This window comes from Rhinatrema bivittatum, chromosome 12, assembly GCF_901001135.1.
Source record: "Rhinatrema bivittatum chromosome 12, aRhiBiv1.1, whole genome shotgun sequence".
Classification (NCBI taxonomy): Eukaryota; Metazoa; Chordata; class Amphibia; order Gymnophiona; family Rhinatrematidae; genus Rhinatrema; species Rhinatrema bivittatum.
In genome coordinates, this window is record NC_042626.1 from 54,554,534 (window position 1) to 54,580,892 (window position 26,359).

At 45.3% G+C, this 26,359-nt stretch overlaps 1 protein-coding gene across 1 annotated transcript in view; it reads right to left on the minus strand.

Annotated features, from left to right (window-relative positions):
• MPP3 (membrane palmitoylated protein 3) overlaps positions 1-26,359 on the minus strand; it is a 174,850-nt gene that overhangs the window by 23,959 nt on the left and 124,532 nt on the right. The window contains exon 16 of the mRNA XM_029572237.1: positions 4,348-4,441. Within this exon, the coding sequence (XP_029428097.1) occupies positions 4,348-4,441 (94 nt within the window). The remainder of the gene's footprint in view (positions 1-4,347; positions 4,442-26,359) is intronic.

The window sequence follows — 26,359 nt, forward strand, 5'->3', positions numbered from 1 at the left end:
GACTGTAGGAGAGAAAGAAGGGAAGAGACTAAAGAGGTTAGGACTTTTCAGCTTGGAGAAGAGACGGCTGAGGGGGGATATGATAGAGATGTTTAAAATCATGAGAGGTCTAGAACGGGTAGATGTGAATCAGTTATTTACTCTTTCGGATAGTAGAAGGACTAGGGGACACTCCATGAAGTTAGCATGGGGCACATTTAAAACTAATCGGAGAAAGTTCTTTTTTACTCAACGCACAATTAAACTCTGGAATTTGTTGCCAGAGAATGTGGTTCGTGCAGTTAGTATAGCTGTGTTTAAAAAAGGATTGGATAAGTTCTTGGAGGAGAAGTCCATTACCTGCTATTAAGTTCACTTAGAGAATAGCCACTGCCATTAGCAATGGTAACATGGAATAGACTTAGTTTTTGGGTACTTGCCAGGTTCTTATGGCCTGGATTGGCCACTGTTGGAAACAGGATGCTGGGCTTGATGGATGCTGGGCTTGATGGACCCTTGGTCTGACCCAGTATGGCATTTTCTTATGTTCTTATGACTCTGGAAAAGGGGCAGAGTGATGGAGAGGGAACTAGGACCCAGGATAGAGAAAGAGTACCAGGTACTAAGAAGATGGAAATGGAGAAATGACTTGAGATTAATGAGAGAGACACCTGGAATATGGGAAAAGATCTGGAATGGGGGACCAGGGAGAACAGAAAACACTGAATAGTGGAGAGGGGACCGGATATTAGATGGCAGAGAAGGAGAGAAAGAGGAGTGGAAAAAGAGAGCTTCGGATGGGGAGAGAGAGAAATGAGCTTTGATTTGGGGGTGGAGAAATCCTGGAAGATAATGAAGGAAAAAGGGAATGAGGAATGGAGATAGAGGAGGAGAAATGAGGAAAGGAAAGCATCAAGGAAAGAGCAGAAAGACTGAAAAGATTTAAAATATCCACTCTAAACGGAAGAGACAGAAGAGGACACCAGAGAGAGAAGGAAAATTAAAAAAAGAAACAGAAGATCAGTATACGAGAAAAAAAAAAGACAATGAGCCAGAAAAGCAAGGAAGAGACACTAAAGGTTGGAAGCTTATTGCCTGAGAGAATATTCACAACTCATCAGTATGAATATCCTGTGACGCAGTTCAAATGGAAATGTCTTCCAGTTAGAATTTACATGTTGGGAATAGCTGAGATTTTGTTAGCTAATTTTGACTTACTCTGGTATATGATTAGTTCTCTTGTATACAGGACATTTTTTAGCTTAATACAAAAGCAGAAGCTTTTGTATTAGGCTAAAAAATATTTTGTGGTAACAAAACAAATTTTCCATATGATCAGTCCATCAGACTTTCCCCTAACCACTAAAATAAACTGCTCACTAAACTACTAGCACTAAAGGGAACATTTGTCACAGATTCAGCCATCAGAACTCTGCTAATTTACCCTCCTTCCCACTGGAAGGAGGAGAGCTGTGCTTCTTACCGGCTGTGACTCCTTTGCCAGCTGCAATCTGATGTGGGGCCCTGTAATCTCGCAGAAGCTGCTGGTTCCGCAGGTTCTGATGTCAGATTGAAACTAGCAGAATGAGGCACACACAGGTAAAATGTGCTACGCTCCTCCTGCCAATGGACGTGGAGGGGGGCTGGGGTGAGAATCGTGCAAAAACTCTCCATATGGAAAATTTAAGATGGCGAGTCACAAGGACTGAGCAAACTTGAAAAGTGTGCCATGAAATAAAGGTTGAGAAACACTGTTCTAGATAACCTCAGTTCAAATCCCTCTACAGTTCTTTTCAAAAGGTGTCAACTTCACCCCGCCCCTCTTCCACCAATCACTTACCAGATTTGAAAAATGGAAAAGTCCGACGTCCCCCCCCCCCCCCTCCCCACAAGGACTTACCTCCACACAAAGTTTGGGAGAGGTAGGTCTATCCATTTCAAAGTTATAACAAGGATGGGCAGGACACACAAGCTCATGCATTTCTTATACAAAACTGTCAACTTTGCCCCTCTCCTGGTCCCCCCCCCCCCAAAAAAAAAACAAATCACTCACCAATCTGAAAAAAGGATAGGGAAGATGTGCCCTCAAGGGCAATGTTTGGTGCAGCTAGGTCTAGCCATTCCAAAGTTATAAGGGACATACAATTTGTGATTTTTATCTGTGTAATACACATTTTACTATCTGATAAATCTTTCTTTTCTACTGGCCCAAGCAGTGGCGTAGCCAGAATTGATTTTTTGGGTGGGCACAAGGTTAACATGGGTGGGCTGTAGGCATGCAGGTCTACTAGTTGTTTTTTTACTGATAAATAATGCCAAATTATGCAGCATAGCATTCACATCTACGCCTAAGTATGAGGTTTACTTAATGATACAAACATAATTCACGGTGATTTGTGGTACTTTAGCCTTCTTATTATTACGATTTTATACACGGCTCCTACCTGTCCATAAATTTTGAGAGAGCGGTTGTGTTGCTTATATTTAAATTGCTAACATCTCAAAATATAGATATATATTTTTACCTTTGTTGTCTGATCTTTGTATTTTTTTAATCAGTTGGTCCTGGTCTCTTTTTCCCATTTTTTCCCTTATAGCTCATTTCCTAATTCCTTTTCAGTGTCTTTCTTCTATTACTGTCTTCTTCCCTTCCACACACACACACACACACATACACGCTTTCTCTCACAGACTCCCTCTCACACACTCAAGCTGTCACTCTCATATGCTCTCCCCCCCCCCCCCCCCACAAGCTCACATTCAAGTTCTCACTTTCTCACCCCTCCCCAGGCTTATATTCTTATGCACACACAGACGCACATCCAGGCACCCATTCTCACCCACACACATAAACCCAGACTCCCATTCTCACCCACAAACCCATGCTCCCAGTCTCACCCACACATATTCAAGCTCCCATTCTCATCCATACATATACACATTTAAGGTCCTATTCTCACCCACACATACACACATTCAAGCACCCATTCTTATCCACATATTCAAGCTTCCATTCCCACCCACCCACACAAACCCAGGCTCTCATTCTCACCCATATATACACACATTCAAGCTCCCATTCTCACCCACCCACAAATCCAGGCTCCCATTCTCAACCACACATACACACATTCGAGCTCCCATTCACCCACATATTCAAGCTTCCATTCTCACCCACATACACACCCAGGCTCCAGTTTTCACCCACACACACTCCCATTCTCATCCACACATACACATTCAAGCACGTGCACAGCTTCCACTTTCTCCCCCAGAGCAGGAAGATCAGCTGCCTCTCCTGCTGCCACCGGCCTCCTGCTATCTTCGGGCGTCGGGCCGTACTGCCCGCCGAACTTCCTGTCGGGGGGGGGGAGCGGAAGTGCTGCGCACAACGTCCGCTTCCTCCCTCCCCCGCCCCAAGCAGGAAGATCGGCGGGCAGTACGGCCCGACGCCCGAAGATAGCAGGAGGCCGGTGGCAGCAGGAGAGGCAGCTGATCTTCCTGCTTTGGGGGAGAAAGCGGAAGCTGTGCGCGGCGCTTCCGCTCCCCCAAACAGGAAGTTCGGCGGGCCGTTTGGTCCGAAGATAGCAGGAGAACGGGTGGCAGCAGGAGAGGCAGCTGATCTTCCTGCACTGGGGGGAGGAAGCGGAAGCTGCGCGTGGCGCTTCCGCTCCCCCCCCCCCTCAACAGGAAGACCGGTTGGCTATACGGCCGCAGCAGCGCTTCCCCATGTGTGCCGTGATGGCGCGCGAGGCGAGGGTTCTCTTGTTCGCTGTCGCGGGGATGGGATCCCGCGACAGCCTTGCAGTTCCGGTGCCCGTTGGGTGGGCCTGGGTCTAAGTTGGGTGGGCACCTGCCCACCCAGGCCCACCCGTGGCTACGCCACTGGGCCCAAGGCTAAAGATTCTTCCCTCTCCTCCAAATACCCAGATCTGAGAAGTAAGGTGCAGACTTCCTCCATATCTTTAGTTTAAACCTAAGCAGGCGAGGGGTGGGGTGCAAACTCAGTAATGCTGGAAACATTTAGCTACCATGGAGTGGTACTGTCAAATGTGTATGTTTATGATAGAAACTGCAAAGCACATACTACACATTTTCAAAGCTCATGCAACAGACGGAGTATGACTACAGTGCCCCTGTATGATACAGAGGAAGAGGGGTTAAAATGAAAGATGCAGAGTCGTGTGATACTGATACACTGCAATGACTAAGGCCCTCCCTGCCCAGGCTTCACTTCCTACAAGCCAAGGGCTACATGGAGTAAGTGTTGTCAGTGCACATCTAGAAGGAAGACTTTACTTTTTTTTTTTTTTTAAATATAAAAGCATTGCTGTTCACAGTTTCACTGCCTATTGGAAGGGAACCTACTTGTTACTGCGACCATCCGCCTCGAAGGATTGCTTGGAGACAAAGTGATACTCCAGCCCTTCCCTCTCATGGCTCTTCCTCGGCCGGGTAGTATCTGAAAGGTGAAGTAGATGGCAAAGCTCAAGGAAGACTGGACGTTAACAAAACCCATCGAATACGAGACTCATTTGTCTCTGCATTATGGAAACAGACATCCAAAACAACATGTTTAAAAGCAGCAGTGTTATCAGACTGCTCAAAATATCAATTCACCTGGATCCTTTTTTTATTCCCCTGACTCCTTTTTAATTGGGCCGGGCCTACCCCATCGTATTTAGTTATTCTTCATGGAGTCCATCCTTCATTATTTCATATCATACTTTTCATTTTTACATGTGCCACAGCGATGTCTGCACTGGGTTCTGATGATGATCAGAACAGCATCAACTCCTTTCCCTCCAATAAAGGTGGATGCTGCTATGCACAAGCAGCTTTCCAAAAAAAAAAAAAAAATCTCAGCATGCAAACAAACCATCACTTCTATACCCCAGGTATGAAATAAAATCATGGGAATTAAAAAGGAGGAGCTAAACAATTTTATTTTAAATTACCAACTAAATTATTTTAAAAAGATGTTACCCTTACTCAAGTATTTTACAGCTCCAGAACAATCGTCTCAAAGCTGATTTGTTAAAAATGCTTCTCATAAACCTAAAATAATTGGAAAAGAGGTCATTCCCCTTTCGCTGTGGGTGGGGTAGATTAATCCTTGGCAAAGCAGATACCATGGATCAATGACTTCCATTCCATTCCATTATATCACATATAACACAATGGAATGGAATGGAAGTCTGCTGGGCTGATAGTTTAAGGCAATACACAGTCATAGTCAATGTAGCAACTACCTCATACATCAGCTCGGACTAATTTACAGTAAATGTGATTCTTCAGGCTTATAAAAGGTTCCTTGCTGCTGAAAAATACGCAGACCAAGTGGCTTAATGTACACCACATAATAGTTTTGCCTAGGGATAAGAGGCTGGGTTTATTACTCAACTCTCACTGGAGTTGCTGCAGTGCTCATGGTTGGAAATGACGATGTGGTTTACCTAAAAGGCGTGAAGCCATCAGTGCCGCACTACCAGCAGGAGCTTACTGGAGGTGGAGCCATCCCTGGTGCACCTCCAGGGTTGTAAGGATGGGGGCGGAAGGAGAGAGGATTTCTGTACAGCTTGACACATGCCGGTGACTGCAAGAGAGTAAATGTGCACCTTGGCAAATTGCTCAAGCATCTGGGATTTCCTGGCTTGTGAAAATGCAGCCCAGAATGTTTTACGATGCTTCCAGTGCCCCAGAATGTTTTATGATGCTTCCAGGCTATGCCTGCTCTATGCCAATGTTTCTCAAGCTGGTGATGGAGTAACCTTAGCCAGATATCCACAATGAATATGCATGGAATAGATTTTCATATAATGAAGGCAGTGCATGCAAACCAATCTCATGCATATTCGTTGTGGATATCCTGAAAACCAGCCTAGCTAGGCAGTACACCAGGACTGGCTTGAAACCCCCCCCAATGTATGTCGCATGCCTCCAACAGTGTGTTAGTCCAGTGCCGCTGACTTTACTAAGCCTAGGCTCCATTGTACTTCCAAAAGGTCTCTGACCGAGACACAGAACACTGACATATGACCCAGACAGGGGTAATGTCATGTATTCATTCAATTTCCTCCAAATAGAATAACCTTACACAACACATTGCGGACAAATCAAATCCTAACCTGTCATAGTACATCACTTATCCTGTCACATCACATTCCCCCCGACCCACCCCTTTCCCTCCACCTTTTCCCAAGGACAAAGACGACCACAGCACTCTTGATACTCTCATCCCCTCTGGAGAGTCAATCAGAGAAAATAAAGGTAAAAATTTCCTTTCGCACAGCTTTTCTTCTTCCCTATACAAACTTAGGTACTTAAATATGCAATATCCGATTCTTTGCCGAGTTGGTGAGTGACATCAAAAAGTCATTCCAAATATCCAAACATTGTTTTCTATGTTTGTCCAACTTGCTTTTAACTGTTATATATTCAAATTGCAGGAGTTTATGAAGCCGAAGTTTCCACTGAGACTTGGTCAGTTTATCAGGTGTAATCCAGGTTGCTAAAATAGATTGGATAGCTAACAAATGATTTCCTAAGAAACATTTTCTTACAATTGGGCATATCCTCCATAATATCATCAAACAGACCCAGCAAACAAAGACAAGGTTGCCTAGGGATGTTACATTTTATCAGCTGGCTAAGAACTACTAAAACCTGTAAACAAAAATTGCCAATCACAGAGCAGTTCCAAAAACAATGAAAATATAATCCCTTTTCTGTAAAACATTTAATACATCTACTGTATCACATAACTTAGCAGAAAATTACCAGAAACATGGCATAAAACATACAGTGCACCAATTTATATCTAGTTTCCTTTATACTCACATTTTCCGTAATACTGGCAAAACTTTGCAGTATTGATTTGACTTCTGAACTATCTAGTGTAATATTTGTCTATAATTTCCACTTGTGCACAATATTTTCTAATTCTGAATTATTGCTTATATTTTGAATTGCCTTATTTAAAGAATTAACCTTTCCCCCTTTCCACAAAAGAACTTGTTTCACATCTGTGTAGATATGAAATGAACTATAATTCTGACATAATGAATGTATGTAATGTCTTGCCTGTAGAAAAGTATAAAAATCTTTTTTCTCCAATCCTTTACTTTCCTGTGATTCCTGAAAGCTTTTAACAATGTTTCTATCACCAATAAAGAACTGTTGCACACAATTGATACCCTTGCTTTTCCATTTTTTAAATAATGTATTATTTAGAACTGAGGGAAATTGAAGATAAGAAAGGGGGGTAACAGTTTGATTTATGTAAAGGAAAATTGGTTCTTTCCTGATAATTTTCTTTCCTGTAGTACCACAGATCAGTCCAAACTCCTGGATTTTGCCTCCCTTCCAGTAAATGGAGGCAGAGAAAGTTTCACAGGCACCGCCTCAAACTGGTGTGCCACCTGCATCTCCTCAGTATTAATCAGTGCCCAAGCATAAAATCTTTAACAAAACATTCAACCAATTAACTCTATTAATCCCCCAGAACGAGCAGAGGACAAGGAAAATCGCTAGTAAATTTATAATGCTTCGAAAAAGGACTAATGGGAAACCTGTGCCATTCTCAGGATAAATCAGAATTATAACAGTTTACAGATCGAGCAGACTGTCCAAATCTCCTGTACCCCACTGGACTGTGGACTGATCTGTGGTACTACAAGAATGAAAATTAGCAGATAAGAACCAATTTTCTTTTCCCTGTACGTACCCAGATCAGTCTAGACTACCGGGATGTACAAAAGCTTCCCTTACCAGGGTGGGACTGTGAGAGTCCTGTTCATAGAACACTTTCACCAAAATTGCCGACATCCAAGGTCTGGATGTCCAATTGGTAGTCTGGCAAAGGTATGTAAAGACTTCCAAGTAGCCGCCCTGCAAATCTACTACAGTGAAACTAGTTGGCACTCTGCCCAGGAGGCTTGCGAATGGGTAGAATGAGCCCTTAACCCCCCTCCAGGATGGGTCGACTGCGACAGATATATACGGAACCAATAGCCTCCTTCAACCAACATGGCCTTTGATGCCTTTTGACCCTTTTTTGCACCACTCCAAACACAAAAAGGTGATCCGACAACCTGAAACTGTTAGTGACCTCCAGATAACGCAACAAAGCCCTTCGGTCATCCAACCATCTTAATTCCTTTGCAAGAGGCATACCAAACTCTAGATTTGTAAAGGCAGGAAGCTCCACAGACCGACGTAGGTGGAACGCTGAAACTACCTTCAGCAGAAAGGATAGAACCGTCCTCAGAGAAACTCTGTAATCCTAAATCTGCAAAAAGGGTTCCCTATATAAAAAGGCTTGAAGTTCAGACACTCTTCTGGCTGAACAAATTGCCACCAAGAAAACAACTTTCGGAGTCAGATCTTTAATGGTGGCTCTCTTAAGATGCTCAAATGGAGGTTCGCACAAGCCCTTGAGGACCACATTAAAGCTCCAGGAAGGACACATTTTATGAAGGGGGGGGGGTGCAAATGCTTTGCTCTGCGTAGGAAATGCACCATATCAGGATGTGCAGCCACAGTTGTTCCCTGAACCTTGCCCTGCAAGCAGCCCAAGGCCAACACCTGCATTCGCAGGGAACTAAAGGACAAACCTTTCTTTAGACCTCTGTAAAAAAGGCAAGAATCTGCACCACTGTGGATCAACGAGAATCAACTGCCTGGTCTGTACACCAGGACTCGAAGACCCTCCAAACCTGGACATATGCCAAGGAAGATGATGTCTTACGAGCTTGCTGCAGACTACAAATAACATCCTCAGGATATCCCTTCTTTCTTAATAACCTCCTTTCAAAAGCCAAGCCGCTAGACAAAAGAGATTCGCTTGATCTGAAAATATAGGGCCCTGCCACAACAGATTTGGTAGATGACCCAGCCTCAGGGGGCCGACCACAGCTAGATTGACCAGATCCACAATCCAAGCCCAATGTGGCCACTCCGGAGCCACGAGAATCACCTTTCCTGGGTGGACCTCTATCCTCCTTAGACCCTCGCCCACAGAGGAAACATGTAGATCAGAACGTTGTGTGGCCAAGGAAGCACCAGGGCATCAACCTCTTCCGTTCTCTTCTGCGACTGAAGAAACGTGGTGCCTTGGCATTCCTTTGGGAGGCCATTAGATTCTTATGAGGCACGCCCCACCTGCAAGAAATGAGGGTCACTGCCTCCTCCGATAGTTCCCATTCTCCTGGATCCAATTGTTGTTGGCTGAGAAAATCCACCTGCAAATTGTCAAACCCAGCTATGTGTGAAGCCACTATCAAGGCCAAATGTTGCTCTGCCCAGGACATTAGCACCTCCACTTCCAGAGCAACCGCTTGACTCTTGGTACCTCCCTGGCAGTTGATGTAGGCCTTTGTCGCACTGTCTGACAGAACTCTAACTGCATGGTTCTGCAGCAGGAGAAGAAAATCCTTCAGAGCCAGATGCACCGCCCTCGTCTCCAGGCAATTGATTGACCAGGTCGCTTTCTCCGTCGACCATTGGCCGGTGCCTATTGGGTTTCGTACTCATTCTACCCGATCGCAAGCGGTTTCTTGGGCTGAGTGTCAACAAGTTTCACCAAAGGAAATCTGTAGGGAGGCTACTTGGAAGTCTTTACATACCTTTGCCGGGCACTACCGTCTGAATGTCCAGGCCTCAGGTTTTGGAGACAGTGTGCTTTGAGTGGGACTCTCTGGGTCCCACCCAGTGTAGGGAAGCTTTGGTACATCCCCGGAGTCTGGACTGATCCAGGTACGTACAGGGAAAGGAAAATTAAGAACATAAGAAATTGCCATTCTGGGTCAGACCAAGGGTCCATCAAGCCCAGCATCCTGTTTCCAACAGAGGCCAAAACCAGGCCACAAGAACCTGGCAATTACCCAAACACTAAGAAGAACCCATGCTATTGATGCAATTAATAGCAGTGGCTATTCCCTAAGTATAACTGATTAATAGCCATTAATGGACTTCTCCTACAAGAACTTATCCAAACCTTTTTTGAACCCAGCAAACTAACTGCACTAACCACCTCCTCTGGCAACAAATTCCAGAGCTTTATTGTGCGTTGAGTGAAAAAGAATTTTCTCCGATTAGTCTTAAATGTGTTACTTGCTAACTTCATGGAATGCCCCCTAGTCCTTCTATTATTCGAAAGTGTAAATAACCGAGTCACAGCTACTCGTTCAAGACCTCTCATGATCTTAAAGACCTCTATCATATCCCCCCTCAGCCGTCTCTTCTCCAAGCTGAACAGCCCTAACCTCTTCAGCCTTTCCTCATAGGGGAGCTGTTCCATCCCCTTTATCATTTTGGTTGCCCTTCTCTGTACCTTCTCCATCGCAACTATATCTTTTTTGAGATGCGGCGACCAGAATTGTTCACAGTATTCAAGGTGCAGTCTCACCATGGAGTGATACAGAGGCATTATGACATTTTCCGTTCTATTAACCATTCCCTTCCTAATAATTCCTAACATTCTATTTGCTTTTTTGACTGCTGCAGCACACTGAGCCGACGATTTTAAAGTATTATCCACTATGATGGCTAGATCTTTTTCCTGGGTGGTAGCTCCTAATATGGAACCTAACATCGTGTAACTACAGCAAGGGTTATTCTTCCCTATATGCAACACCTTGCACTTGTCCACATTAAATTTCATCTGCCATTTGGATGCCCAATCTTCCAGTCTTGCAAGGTCCTCCTGTAATGTATCACAATCCGCTTGTGATTTAACTACTCTGAATAATTTTGTATCATCCGCAAATTTGATAACCTCACTCGTCGTATTCCTTTTCAGATCATTTATATATATATTGAAAAGCACCGGTCCAAGTACAGATCCCTGAGGCACTCCACTGTTTACCCTTTTCCACTGAGAAAATTGACCATTTAATCCTACTCTCTGTTTCCTTTTAACCAGTTTGTAATCCACGAAAGGACATTGCCTCCTATCCCATGACTTTTTAGTTTTCGTAGAAGCCTCTCATGAGGGACTTTGTCAAACGCCTTCTGAAAATCCAAATACACTACATCTACCGGTTCACCTTTATCCACATGTTTATTAACCCCTTCAAAAAAATGAAGCAGATTTGTTAGGCAAGACTTCCCTTGGGTAAATCCATGTTGACTGTGTCCCATTAAATCATGTCTTTCTATATGCTCTACGATTTTGATCTTGAGAATAGTTTCCACTATTTTTCCTGGCACTGAAGTCAGGCTCACTGCTCTATAGTTACCCGGATCGCCCCTGGAGCCTTTTTTAAATATTGGGGTTACATTGGCCACCCTCCAGTCTTCAGGTACAATGGATGATTTTAATGATAGGTTACAAATTTTAACTAATAGATCAGAAATTTCATTTTTGAGTTCCTTCAGAACTCTAGGATGCATACCATCCGGTCCAGGTGATTTGCTACTCTTTAGTTTGTCAATCTGGCCTACTACATCTTCCAGGTTCACAGTGATTTCGTTCAGTTCGTCTGAGTCATCACCCCTGAAAACCATCTCTGGAACTGGTATCTCCCCAACATCCTCATGAGTAAACACGGAGGCAAAGAATTCATTTAGTCTTTCTGCAATGGCCTTATCTTCCCTAAGAGCCCCTTTAACCCCTCTGTCATCTAATGGTCCAACCGACTCCCTCACAGGTTTCTTGCTTTGGATATATTTTAAAAAGTTTTTATTATGAGTTTTTGCCTCTATGGCCAACTTCATTTCAAATTCTCTCTTCGCCTGTCTTATCAATGTTTTACATTTACCTTGACAATGCTTATGTTTTATCCTATTTTCTTCAGATGGATCCTTCTTCCAATTTTTGAAGGATTTTTTTTGGCTAAAATAGCATCTTTCACCTCACCTTTTAACCATGACGGTAATCGTTTTGCCTTCCTTCCACCTTTCTTAATGCGTGGAATACATATGGACTGCGCCTCTAGGATTGTATTTTTAAACAATGTCCAAGCCTGTTGAACACTTTTAACCTTTGCAGCTGCACCTTTCAGTTTTTTTCTAACTATTTTCCTCATTTTATCAAAGTTTCCCTTTTTAAAATTTAGTGTTAGAGCTGCAGATTTACTTATTGTCCCCCTTCCAGTTATTAGTTTAAATTTGATCATGTTATGATCACTGTTGCCAAGTGGCCCCACCACCGTTACTTCTTTCACCAAATCTTGCGTTCCACATGTGGCCATTGTGCCATGTGTTGTCACACGGTACCTTCTGCTACATTCACCCATCCGGGAACTCAGAAGACATTCTCTTTAAGATCACATTCTGACTGTACTACCGCAGGCGTTGTATATGTGATTACGTGTCCATGCTCACTGGTATATGTAGGAAAAACTTCCCGCATGGTTAAAACCCGCATGATAGAACATTGCTCTAATATTCGCCATGCCAGGGAGAATGAACCGTTAGTGGAACATTGGGTGCAGAAATCACATACAATTTCAGATCTCTTGTATTGTGTACTGGAAGTTGTCCCCCGGTCTCCTCGGGGCGGCAATTATGCTGAGCAGTTGGGCCGTATAGAACAAAGATGGATATTCACCCTCGATACAGTAATTCCTAAAGGTTTCTGTTCACCTAATTAAGATTAAGTGTGTAGTGTCTGGTTGTGTGACTGCTAGGTGCGCTCCAGGTACGGGGAACAATTGGATTGGTTCCCCTGAATCACATGATCTGTTCACCTGGAGATTGGCGCCTTTTCTGCTGGGTTCAAATACCTGTCAGTGTCTAGGGTAACCGCGCTCCCTGCCATATGTAAATCCATTCTTCTGTCAGGTATGTTGTTCCTTTATACTTGTGTGAATTGAGAATGTTTTCGGCATTAAGTCCATTATTGTATCCTGATTTATATATATATTTATTCACAGCCTATACTTTGAATGCCTTGTGTTCCCTCCCGATGCAGCCCGAGGCGAAACACGGGACGCGTTTAAGATGTCTGCTTTATAAATCAGTGGAGTTGCCATATATAAACAATAAACAATTTCTGCTTTTCAACAAACTGCATTGAAATTCTTGGGATTGAACAATCTTCTCTGCACTTTTTGTTTTGGATGGTAATTGAAATCTCCCATTATTATTGCACTGCCAAATTGGTTTGCTTCCCTGATTTCTCTTAGCATTTCATCATCTGTCTGAACATTTTGTCCAGGTGGACGGTAGTATACTCCTATCACTATACTCTTACCCAACACATGGGATTTCTACCCATATAGATTCTACTGAGCATTTACTCTCTTGTATGATCTTTATCCTGTTGGACTCTATACCCTCCCGGACATAAAGTGCCACACCCCCACCAAGTTGATCCTCCCTATCATTGCGATATAATTTGTACCCTGATATAGCACTGTCCCATTGGTTATCCTCCTTCCACCAAGTCTCTGTGATGCCAATTATGTAAATCTCATCATTTGCTGCTATACACTCCAACTCTCCCATCTTACTTCTTAGACTTCTGGCATTGGCATACAGACATTTCAAAGTGTGGTTTTTGCTTGTTTTAACAACCTGCTTTTCAGTTGTTTGGGATAATTCGGAAATCATTAGCTTTGGTGATTTTTTACATATAGGCATATGAACTATGTTTGCTTTTGATGGAACCTCTCTGTTGGGATGCCCTAACTCTCCTGTTTCATTAGTATCCTTCAAGGATACATTTCTCCGAACCATGCACTGCTGAGTGACTGTCGGCTTTCCCCCTTGTTCTAGTTTAAAAGCTGCTCTATCTCCTTTTTGAAACTTAGTGCCAGCAGCTTGGTTCCACTCTGGTTAAGGTGGAGCCCGTCCTTTCGGAAAAGTCTCCCCTTTCCCCAAAAGTTTCCCCAGTTCCTTACAAAGCTGAATCCCTCTTCCCTGCACCATCGTCTCATCCACGCATTGAAACTCTGGAGCTCTGCCTGCCTCTGGGGACCTGCACGTGGAACAGGAAGCATTTCAGAGAATGCCACCCTGGAGGTTCTGGATTTCAGCTTCCTACCTAAAATCCTAAATTTGGCTTCCAGAACCTCTCTCCCACATTTTCCTATGTCGCTGGTGCCCACATGTACCACAACAGCCAGCTCCTCCCCAGCACTGTCTATAATCCTATCTAGGTGACGCGTGAGGTCTGCCACCTTCGCACCAGGCAGGCAAGTTACCAGGCGGTCCTCACGTCCACCAGCCACCCTGCTATCTACATTTCTAATAATTGAATCACCAACTATGATGGCAGGCCTAACCCTTCCCCCCTGGGCAGTAGCCCTGGGAGATTGTCCTCAGTGTGAGAGGACAATACATCACCTGGAGAGCAGGTCCTTGCTACAGGATCACTTCCTGCTACACCAGGGTGATGTTCTCCTACTGGGAGACCTTTCTGATCCAAGGCAGCACTGGGGCTGCCAGACTGGATTTGGGACTTGGCTACTTATGTCCCTGAAGGTCTCATCAATGTATCTCTCTGTCTGCCTCAGCTCCTCCAAGTCTGCTACTCTAGCCTCCAGAGATTGGACTTGTTCCCTGAGAGCCAGGAGCTCTTTGCACCAAGTGCACACATACAATCTCTCACCGGCGGGTAAAAAATCATACATGTGACACTCAATGCAAAAGACTGGAAAGCCCCCCTCTTGCTGCTAATTTTCGTTCCTGTAGCACCACGGATCAGTCCAGAGACCCGCCCAGTTCGGGTTAGGGATTTGAGAGTCCACTCGATCTGTGTTTGGCTTCAGATTCTGGTCCCACGCAGGGGTGTTGTGTGGGCAAAGGTTCTTTTTTGAGTTTCCAAGGTTTTCTTCTTCCCTCTGCTCGTTTGGGGGAAATTGTACATAGTTAGTATGGATTGTGTTCCTATTCATCTGGCTTGGGTTCAGTTCAATATTGGCAGACTGCAGGTGGCACCTCAACTTAACTGGCAGTGTCAGTCAAAAAAGTTTCTGTCTCCATCTGCTGGATGGGAGGCAAAACCCAGGAGTCTGAACTGATCCCTGGTACTACAGGAACAAAAATTATCAGGTAAGAACCAATTTTCCTTTTCATTTGAATCAGTCCATTTCGTTACCATCCCTAGAAGCACAAGGACACGGAAGAATACTGCCTCCTATGACATATGAATTCAGTAGGCTTTTGGTGCGGTATCTGGAAGTTTCAGAACTGGTCCGAAAGACGGACTGCCTGTTTGTCTTTCATGGAGGAAGGAAGCAGGGCGAACCAGCTTTTGTGGGCTACCAGAGCTCGCTGGATTAAGGAAGTGGTCATGGGAGCCTATGTGGAGGCAGGAAAGCCATTACCTTTTCAGGTTAAAACTCATTCCACTACGGCTCAGTCAACCTTATGAGCGGAAGCTACACTGCTGTCTCCCATCGACATTTGCTGAGTGGTGATGTGGTCCTCCTTGCACACCTTCTTCAGGTTCTATCGCCAGACAGGACGCAGCCTTCTCAAGGGCAGTGTTAACCAAATCGTGGGCAGCCTCCTGCCCCAATTGGGAGTAGCTTTTGTACACCATATTGGTCCTGAGTCCATCTGGCTACATGTTAGGAAACGGAGAAATTACTTACCTGATAATTTTGCTTTCCTTAGTGTAGACAGATGGACTCAGCATCCCGCCCACGGCTGCTCAAGAACAGTGCCAAGGATTCGTCCATAGAGTGAACATCGATTCTAAGAGATTACAGGTAAACTGTCATCCAGTCCCTAGATCAGGGCATCTATAATCTTACTGGGGTTCAGTGTGTATGTTCGGTTGAGTACAGTTAAGGTTATCCGTTTTTAACCAAGTTTTTAATCTAAGTTTTTCAGTAGTATGTACACAGTGGCTTTTGAAGAGAATACAGAAGGGGTGTATGCATGGTGACGTCAGCTTTGAAACCTGACTCTGTCTCCATCTGCTGGCAGGGGAGCATAACCCATTGGTCCTGAGTCCATCTGTCTACACTAAGGAAAATGAAATTATCAGGTAAGTAATTTCTCCATGTTAAATGTATAATTTTTAGTTGTGTGTTTGGGCTGGGGTGGAGGGAGGTCAGGGCTGGGGCTATGGGGGCAAGACAGAACGTTTTCCTAGAGCGCCTAATACCCTTGCATCAGCCTTGCCGAAGGATGTGGTAAAAGTGTAGCTGGGTTTAAAAAAGGATTTGGACAAGTTCCTCGAAGAAACTGGGGAAATCCACAGCTTATTCCTGGGATAAGCAGCATGAAATCTATTATCCTTTTGGGATCCTGACAGGTACTTGTGACTTGGATTGGCCACTGTTGGAAACAGGATGCTGGGATGATGGACCCTTGGTCTGACAGTATGGTAAATCTTACCTTCTTATCGGGCCGATACAGTAAAGTCCGCGGGAGAGCGGACGAACGCCCGCTCTCCCGGCGCAAGCACCGGCCCCTCGCCGGTGTGCGCGATTCACTATGCAAATTAGGTGGCGCGGTAGAAACGGGGAAAAGGAGGCGCTAGGGACGTTATCGCGTCCCTAGCACCTCCTTTTTGACAGCAGTGGCGGATGTCAGCGGGTTTGACAGCCGACACTCAATTTTGCCGGCGTCTGTTCTCGAGCCCACTGACAGCTACAGGCTTGGAAACCGGATGCCGGCAAAATTGAGCGTCCGGGTTTCGGCCCGACAGCCGCGGGCCGAATTCACATTTTTTTTTTACTTTTTTACTCTTCGGGACCTCCGACTTAATATCGCCATGATATTAAGTCGGAGGGTGCCGGCAGAAACTAGCGCTTACCTTTGGGTAGGCGCTAATTTCTGAAAGTAAAATGTGCGGCTTGGCTGCACATTTTACCTTCTGTATCCCGCGCGCATACCTAATAGGGCCATCAACATGCATTTGCATGTTGAGGGCGCTATCAGGTGCCGTGGGTTGGATGCGCGTTTTCCTCCCCTTCCTGAATAAGGGGTAAGGGAAAATGCGCGTCCAATAGCAGGCTAACAGTGCGCTCCGTCGGAGCGCACTGTACTGTATCGGCCTGTATGTAAATAATAAGTTGGGCAGGTACACGGTGAAACGTATTGCACAAGGAACGCAAAGGGAGACACATCTTCTCCCATAATGATCTTTATCACTGGAGGGGCAATTTAAAGTGTACAGCGCAAATTTAGGAGGTCTTTAATTAATCAGCACAGATACCAGCATATGCATTCCTTGCACAACAGACAGTGCTGTTCCAATTACAGAAGGCACAAATTGGGAATGGGGTTGCTGGGGAGGAGGAGGAATGCAGGGAAAAATAAAGTTATTAGCAAATACCATCTGCAGAAAAAGGGAAAGATGGGGGAAAAGGAAAAATGGAACTGTCTGATAAAAAAAAAAAAAACCCAAACATCTCTGAGAGAAATTAATCATTCACTTACAGGATGGAATCTCATTATTCAAAAGGCAAAGATACATGGCTCACTCCACCAGCCTGTGTGAAAGGGATGCTTTTAGAGCTTGGGACAGCGCCATATTTTATAGGGTCAAGTTTAAGTTCTGACCAGAAGCAGGACTGAAAGCAAAGTGCAAAGTGCTTTCAGGGAAAGTTACGTACATAGTTTGAAACAGCATGCCAGGTACCATAAGACAGAGTCCTAAATCATCAGGAAAGGGGGTGATGGGGAAACACAGAAGAAAATCTAAGGCGTTCCAGGGGCATTCACAGATGGGGCTAACTTAGTTGGATAACGCCCATATTCAGTGTTATAAGCTATTTGGGTAACTCTGGTCGTGCCATGGAGCAGTCCTAAAGTTATCCAGATAAACGTATCCATTTTCCCTGCAGTGGCTGCTATTAACAATCCCACCCTGTTTATGGTTAGGGTTCTATTCCGAAATGCAAAGCATTTGGACGCTTCCTTCCTACCTTGTGTTGAAATGTCTTTTCTGAGAGGTCGAGTGATGTGCTTCCCTTGTAAACACCACAGGCCCCACCATTCCAGTTGTCCTGCCTGTAATTAGAGTCCCCAGTGCTATAATTACAGTGTCTCCAATGTCAGCAGCATTGCTAGTCTGTCTATAAAAGATTTTCCATGCTTTTTTATAATTTTATATGAGGCCTGCAATAGAAGCATGTAATTAAGGATTTCTCTCCCTAAAGGTTCTATTTTTGTACCAACATTAATTGTTATCCCTGCTTGGTTTCTGTTTACCAGTCACAAATCTTGTTTGTTCTACGTTCAGCTTCCATACCCTTGCTCTGACCAGAAGCTTCCATTGGCTTTGAGTAGAAAAGAATTGAGTCTTACCTTAGTGGCAAGGTGGTGGGGAAGAGGGGAGGGGGTGTGCTGTTGAGCTGGAAAGTTTAAAAAATAAAAATAAAAAAGCAGTTGGGGATAGGAACTCAGTGTCTAACAGATGCAGGATGAAAAATGAAATTCCTTTTTGGCCCTCAGACCAGTCCAGTAAAGCTTTTTTCTCTGTCTCCGTTGGTTCTTAAGTTACTGTGCCACCTTCAGTTTCTCAGTATTCATGTATTTATCAGATAGCATAGGTGCAAAAGTTCTATTTTAGGACATCCCCCCTGGTAGAGTAGGGTCGAGCAAGGGGTTGGTGGCCCTTGGGTAGCTTAAACTCTGACCTGGAGGAGGGTTTTTGAAAGTAAGTGGTGCTGACTCCCTCGGATCCTAGCCTTGCTCCCTCTGCTTTCTCCTGTCCTCCTCAAAAGACTCCTGAAAGGGAAGAATTGCTTTCTTCTTACTTTTTATTTTGGGGATGGTCCCTTCAAGTTAAAATTAAAAAAAAAAAAAGAAGACTTAGTAGTGGCTGCAGTCTGCCGGTGGTTCTGTCATGCCCAAAAAAGAGGAGATTTGAACCTGATCCACACTTGGACTACAGGTCAGACACATTGGGGGGAGAGTGGAGCAGATCTTCCAGATGTTCCTCAGGAGGATCTCCCTGGGGATGAAGACATGGATCGGGAGCTCTTGGAAAATAGGGAACTTCCGGTAGCTAAGGGGGAAGACCAGAGAGTAGTTCATCTCTTTAAGAGGTAAGAATTGCCCACAATGATTGCTCAGATGCTTGTGGAAGTTGGGATAAAGGACAAGCAGATGGAGTCAAAGCATGAGGAAAAGGACCCAATTTTGGAGCGTCTCAGGAGTTCCCCCTAGAGTTTTTCCTCTTCATACGATGGTTAAAGACTTGTCTTTAAGGAGTAGGATGCTCCTGAATCTGGTCTGAAGGTTGATAGGGCCACGCCTAAAGCTATAATCCCCCACTGGAGGAGGCCTTGGATCTTCTTAGGTTACCTAACGGGCCGATTCAGTAAAAACATGGGAGAGCGGACGAACGCCCACTCGCCGGTGCGCACGATGCAGTATTTAAATGAGGTGGTGCGATAGAAACGGGCAAAAGGAGGCGCTAGGGACACTAGCGCGTCCCTAGCGCCTCCTTTTGACCCGGAGTGGCGGCTGTCAGCGGGTTTGACAGCCGACGCTCAATTTTGCCGGCGTCGGTTCTCGAGCCTGCTGACAGCCACAGGCTCGGAAACCGGACGCCGGCAAAATTGAGCATCCGGTTTTTGGCCCGACAGCTGCCAGCCCAATTTAAATTTTTTTTTCTTACTTTTTACACCCTTCGGGACCTCCGACTTAATATCACTATGATATTAAGTCGGAGGGTGTACAGAAAAGCAGTTTTTATTGCTTTTCTGTGCACTTTCCCGGTGCCGGCAGAAACTAGCGCCTACCTTTGGGTAGGCGCTAATTTCTTACAGTAAAATGTGCGGCTTGGCTGCACATTTTACTTACTGTATCCCACGCACATACTTAATAGGGCCATCAACATGCATTTGCATGTTGAGGGCGCTATTAGGTGCCGTGGGTTGGACGCGCGTTTTCCGCCCCTTACTGAATAAGGGGTAAGGGAAAACGCACGTCCAAGAGCAGGCTAACAGTGCGCTCCGTCGGAGTGCACTCTACTGTATCGGCCTGTAAGGTAGCTACATTGGTATCTGCGGTGACTAAAAAGATCACTATCCCAGCTGAGGGCTATGCAGTATTTAAGGATTTGCAGGACTGGAAGACGGAATTTCATCTCCTATAGTAGCAATAATGGGAAGGCCAATATTTAGCGCTACTTAGCCAGATAAGTATTTATCTAGCTAGATAGTTATCCAGTTATCTTGGTGGTAAGCAATGGGGCGGGACTATTTATCCAGTAATCTTAACCGGATAAGTGCTGAAATTCCAATTTATCTGGTTAAGTTAATCAGATACTATAAGTTAGATTTTATCCAGCAAAGTAGCAATTTCTTACGGGATACTCGGCAGCATAGCATGTAAGTTGATTAAGTCTTACGCGGCTAACTTACTTAGATTCCAGTTTTGAATATTGAGGCCAAAGTTTCTAAGGCAATTTCAGCTGGTTTAGGTGGAAAAGAGTCAAAAGTGGAGCCTGAAATAGAGATGGTGTTGACCTCAGTTCCTCCAATGGGACTTTCACTTGCTCCAGAAACTTCCTATCACCAGAACATCTCCAGAAGATGTTCTTACAGAAGATGATCACATCCACAGACTGGGGCGTAGACTCTAACTCTATTGAAGGAGGTGTATATGAGTATCAGAGCTTAGGGAGACAGAATTTCCTCTTGAAGCAGCTCCAGAAGAGCTTAGCTTATTCACCCCTGATAACTGACCATTCTTCAATACCTAAGGTACTTTATAGAGGGCTCTTTATAGAGGGCTTGGTCATAGAAGATGGACCAGCAGGTCTGGATAGGAGGGTTCTTACAATTTCTTTTTTCTGTTTCCCCATAAAGCCACATTCAGATAAGGAAAACAAGCAGAAAGGAGCCAAATTACTCACAATAATTAAGACCTTCTGTTCCTACAAATTCTCCAAATGGTGTGACCCTTTGGCGTGTGGCTTCAGCTGTGTGCTACAGGCCGAGATATTTTATAGCTGATTGCGCCACCGGTTCCGAAACACACTATGGGGGGAGGGCCAAAGAGAGCCTGATCCAGGAACCAGGATCCAGGAGCCAGGCCGAAGGGAAGAGCGCAAAAATAAAAATGATCGCCCAGTACGGAGAACCGCAGGAATTTCTGGTGGTCTGGACAAATGCCGATGTGTAAGTATGCTTCGGTGAGATCAAGGGACGCTAGGAACTCACCCTTGTGGACGACTGAGGCGATGACCGATCGCAGAGTCTCTATGCGAAAGCGTGGAACATGAAGGCACCTGTTGACTCGCTTCAGGTCTAGTATAGGTCGGTAGGTGCTGTCCCCCTCTTTGGAACCACAAAGTAAATGGAGTAACGGCCTTTTCTCCGACCCTTGGGGGGAACTGGAACTATTGCACCCAGAGTGATAAGGCGATTTAGTGTCCCTGACCGCCTGACGCTTCTCTTCTTATGAGCAAGGGGAGATCAGGAAGCGATCCCAAAGGCGCTGAGCAAAATCTAAAGCGTAGCCTTGTCTTATCACCGTGAGGCCCCATTAATCGGATGTTAACTTGGCCCATTCCTCATAAAACTGAGACAGTCTGCCTCCCACCAGCGGAACAGAGGAATGGACCAGCCGCATTTCATTGGGAGGATTTGACTCCTCCTGTGTACTGAGAGGCCCCGGATCTGCCGAATCTACGGCCACGAAAAGACTGAGGCCATGACTGTTGCCTGCCAGGAGCCGGCCGGGAAGAAGAGCCCGATGAACGAGAAGCTCGGAATCGACGATTCCCTCGAAAACGAGACCGGGAAGGGAAGGTATTCCTCGGTTTGGGCTTATCCTCCGGCAAACGGTGGACCTTGTTCTCACCCAAGGATTGGATCATGTCTTCCAGTTCCTTTCCGAACAGCAATTTGCCCTTAAATGGCAAAGAACCCAACTGAGCTTTAGAGGAGACGTCGGTTGACCAGTTCCGCAACCAAAGTAGGCGGCGGGCCGAGAGAGCTGCCACCATGGACCGGGCTGATGTCCGAAGCAGGTCATACAAGGCATCAGCGCTGTAAGCAACCGCGGCTTCTAGGTGTCCTGCCTGAACGGCCTGCTCCTGAGAAAGAGAGGTAATATTCTGCAGATGTTGGACCCAACAAAGCATCCAAAGCATGCAAAGAAAAGCTGCTGCACACAGCCACTCGGACCCCCAGCACAGAAACTTCGAAAATGCGCTTAAGCTGCACCTCAAGCTTACGGTCCTGAAGATCTCTAAGTACCATTGCTCCTGTCACCAGGATGGTGGTCCTTTAGGTAACCGCAGACACTACTGCATCCATCTTAGGCACTTTGAAAGAGGTCCAATGCCTCCTCAGACAGGGTATACAGCCTATCCATTGCTTTGGTGACCTTCACCCCCAATTCTGGAGTATCCCATTCACGGAAAAGCAAATCGGTGACAAACAAATGAAAGGGAAAAGACTTCATCGGCCCCCGGAGACCCACTGTGACTGGGTCAATGTTCCCCAAGCGGGAATCTTCTTTAGGTACCTCAATACCTAATTCTTCCAAAACTGCCAGAATGAGTGGGTCCAACTCATCTCTTCTAAAGAGACGGACCACCTTAAGGTCATCTCCGTCCATGTCCTGTGGCTTGACCTGGTCCAAGTCGTCATCAAGATCCGCCCCAATCGGGGGCTTGTCCCCTGAATTCGGGTTGCCCGGGTCAGAATCTGGAGAGGACACATCACCGTCCGGACGGGCGGAACAACGGAGGGACTGGGGTACCGGTGCTTCTTCTTTCTCAGGAAGCTGAGGCCGCTTGTGACCACACGCCCCAGAGACCAGGGAGGCAGCTCCTTCCCCTCTCTTGGCAGCTTTGCGGGCTTTAAAGGCTTTGTGCAGGAGCATAATGAACTCAGAAGAAAATTAGGAGGAGTCGTCAGAATCCCCCTCAAAGCTCTGTCCCTCCTCATTAACAACCTCCTCTGTCCACTTGACCCCCTCAGGGGCCTGAAAATGCAGCAACAAAGGTGGGGAGAAATTCCCCTCCCCCAGTGTGGCCAGTTCAGTCGCGCGAAAAGTTTGTAAAATGCACTGTCCTTCTGCAGCCGCCCAAGCCTTCCTGGCTCGCAGCGCGGCTTGGAAATGCCGTTGCCGGCGGCGGCAGACGGTCTCCTCCCCCGGGAGGCAGGCAGAACAAAAGTCATCTCTGGAGACGCGCACCTCCGCTTGCCGCAGCATGAAGAAAAATCAAATGGTCGCACTGAAGAAAAGGATCGCCGACCGGGTAAGACACCCGCCCCTAGCGCAGCCCAATAACGGAGGGAGACCTGACACAGCAAGAGACTCAGTCCCTGTAGCAGGAAAAAACAAAGCGGCAAAAAACAACAGGTTTTTTTTTGTTTTTTTTTAAATAACCTGCTTGATGTCATCCTGGGTCCTCTGCCTCTGAGGGTGAGTGAGCTGGGCTCCCTGGTATCACCCCAGACCTAGGGGGGGGCGGAGTAGTCACAGAGGTTCTCAACCTCACACTCCTAATGCCTCAAATACCAGGGGGGATAGGCCCCTCGAGACCTGCCAACCCCCTGAGAGGCTCTGAAGTCTTGAAGTCCTTCCGACCTGTTCAGAATTAAAGTTTTTTTGTGTTTTTTTTAACTAACTAAATTCCTCTTTTTTTTTTTTTTTACTAAGACCAGACTGTAGGTTTTGCACCTCCATCATCTGCTGGAGATAGAGAAATACTGGTGGACTGTAGGTGGCACCACAGGGTTCAAGACAGAGTCCGCCAAAACCTCTCTGTCTCCATCTGCTGGAGGAGAGGCAAAACCCAGGGAAATCGCATTTGTCTGTTTGCAGTTTTTGGGTGGGAGGTCTGGGTGCACAGGTGGGAGGTCAGGGTGAAATGCTGGAGGTTCTGGGAACACTGGATAGGATGGGGTGAACTGGCACAGGATTGGCAAACTTGTGATTCCAAGTACTCGTACATACTTAATAAAATACCTACCTCTGCGTTTAATTCCGGGTGTTAATTCGCGCAGCGTCACAATTATTTTTGTGAAAAATATACGGATGTATGTTTATAAAATAGGTACAGAAAGTACGCATTTACTGAATTGGAAATATATGCATGTACTTTTGGAGCAGAGATACATGGTATTTAATACAGTTTATAAAATAGTAGCATTAATCTCAGCATGTCCACTTCTGTGCTCAAATATTGTACCTTGGATTAGGTTTGATAGTTGGGCTCCTTGTAATCACTGCTGACACAGTCTGGAAAATGAACACAGCCTGAACTCTGCATTCTCCTTCCACTGTACAGGATCCATGCTAAAAGGGGATTGGATGTTTTTCAAAAACAAATAAATACCAGAAAGCCAGCAATTGAGTGCAAAAAGCTAGAGGTAACCAAGTGCCTTCTTTTTTTTTTTTTTTTTTTTTAAACAAAGTTTCTTTAAAAAAAAAAAAAAAACAAAAACCCACTCCTGAGCTTTCATATTCCAATTTATCCACACATCAGCCCAAATGTCAAAAATTGACCTTTCCCAAGCAGTAAACCAAACTGGAAATCAGAGTATATACACACACAGTGAAAAATGGAAAGCCTCTTTATGTAGAGTACCTTTTATCACCAGAAGTTGTTGTTTTGTTTTTTTTTTATAGTAAGCACCTGGGTTATTGGTTTGTTGCTCCTATTTATTGTAGTGTCTTTTGTTTTTTGTTTTTTTTAAATCCTGTGCGCCGATCCGTTTCATTTTCCACAGAGATGATGGGCAATGGGCCAGGCGCATGCAGTTTCCTGAGAAATAGAAATGAATGCAGCTGCAGGGTCTCTAGGGGAGAAATAGTCAGTCTAAGGGCCAAATTAGCCACTGGGAGAACATAAAATTGCAGCTGCAGTTCAGTGTGAATTTTCCCAGGGAGGCTAGGTTTGCTGAGTCGGGGCTGGAACTTGCCATGGGTTTTCTGTTCTGTCCTGGATGCGTTGTGTTTTTCTTATTGTTGGGGAAAGGGTGGGGGGGGGGGGTTTGCCAGCCCGCCAAGTACTTTCTCAGAACCTAGATAATTGCTAAAGGGATTGCCCAGGACCGTCTTACCGTTCCTTCTGCCTCTGCCCCGTCCTCCCACTGGCCTCCACTTACCTATCAAAATTCCCATTTCTACAGTAAGAAAGCCTGATGTTCCACTGAAAATTTTGAAAAGAAAAAAAAGGCCTTGGGTACCAAGCAAGAAAACTGAATATTCTGTAACGCATGACCCTGGTGCCTGTGTGGGAGGTGAGTGTGATACCATCTGCTCAGCCGTCCCAGGAGCTTGCAGTTCAGATGTTCAGGGGGGGGTTCCCCCCAATGCTTTTCCTATTAATAGACCCATTGCTCTCGACTTGTGGCTCTGCCTTATGGCTTTTCTTTTCGATCAAGAGCTTTGTTTAAAATACAGCACTTACTGGAGTCTTACTGTAAGCATCCTAGCAATGATTGTAACAAAAGTATTAAAATAGCTGCAGTGTATGCAGTGCTGCACAGGAATGAGCCATGGGATTACATTCATCCTAACCCTAGTGAATTTACATTCGAAGCCTGAGTACAGGGAAGTGAAGGGGTGGACAGGGGAGTGGAGTTGGGTTTCCAAGTTCACAGATCTCTCCTCTTGTAACTAATAAGGTGATCAATTGGCTCTGTGTAATCTGGAGCAGCTAATCCAGTCCTCATTTTACTCACACTGTATCTATGGACTTGTAGGGCAGGGGAAATCTTCTCTTGTGTTTCTATGGATGGGGCAGGCCTGTGATGCAACAAAGAATGAATACATAGTTGGGAGGGAGAGGTCTGGCTATCAGCTGCTTTTATGGCTTGGATGGAGCCTTCTTACCCTTATTGACAGTTATTACCTGGTAATTTCCTTTCCTTTAGTCCTGACAGACCAGTCCAGACCAATGGGGTTTTCCCTCCTGCCAGCAGATGGAGGCAGAGGACCAATTCCTTGCCTTCACGCCGCCTCTCTATATAATGTGGTCTAGTCGGAGGAGGCGTCGGGAGTCTATTCCCCAAGTTAAGTGTGCGTTATGACCAGCTAAGCATGTGTAATGGAGTATCCTTCTTTCACTGAATACATTCTCTATTTCCTTCTGCTCTTTCCCCAGAATGACTGTTAAACACAATGAAAAGAAAGTGTTTTAAGGTTTGGCAAAAAGAAATGTATTAAGAAAAAACAAAATAAAGATTTTGAGCCTTAGGGATGCCCTTCCCCTTCCTCTGGTTTCTACAGCTTAGGGTGTATTTAACCTTTCATACCCCCTAGCTATGATATTTCCCCATCCTTTTTACTTACACAAAGCAAAAAAAAAAATCCTCTTAGGTTGGTTCTGGACTGGTGTGTTAGGACTAAAGGAAAGGAAAAAAAAACCTGAAAGGTACAACTGCAAAGATTTAAGAGTGTACAACAGGTGTGAACCTTGCTAAAAAGTACCATCTTAGAAGCGCAGTACAGATGTATTCCACGCATTAAGAAAGGTGGAAGGAAGGCCAAATGATTG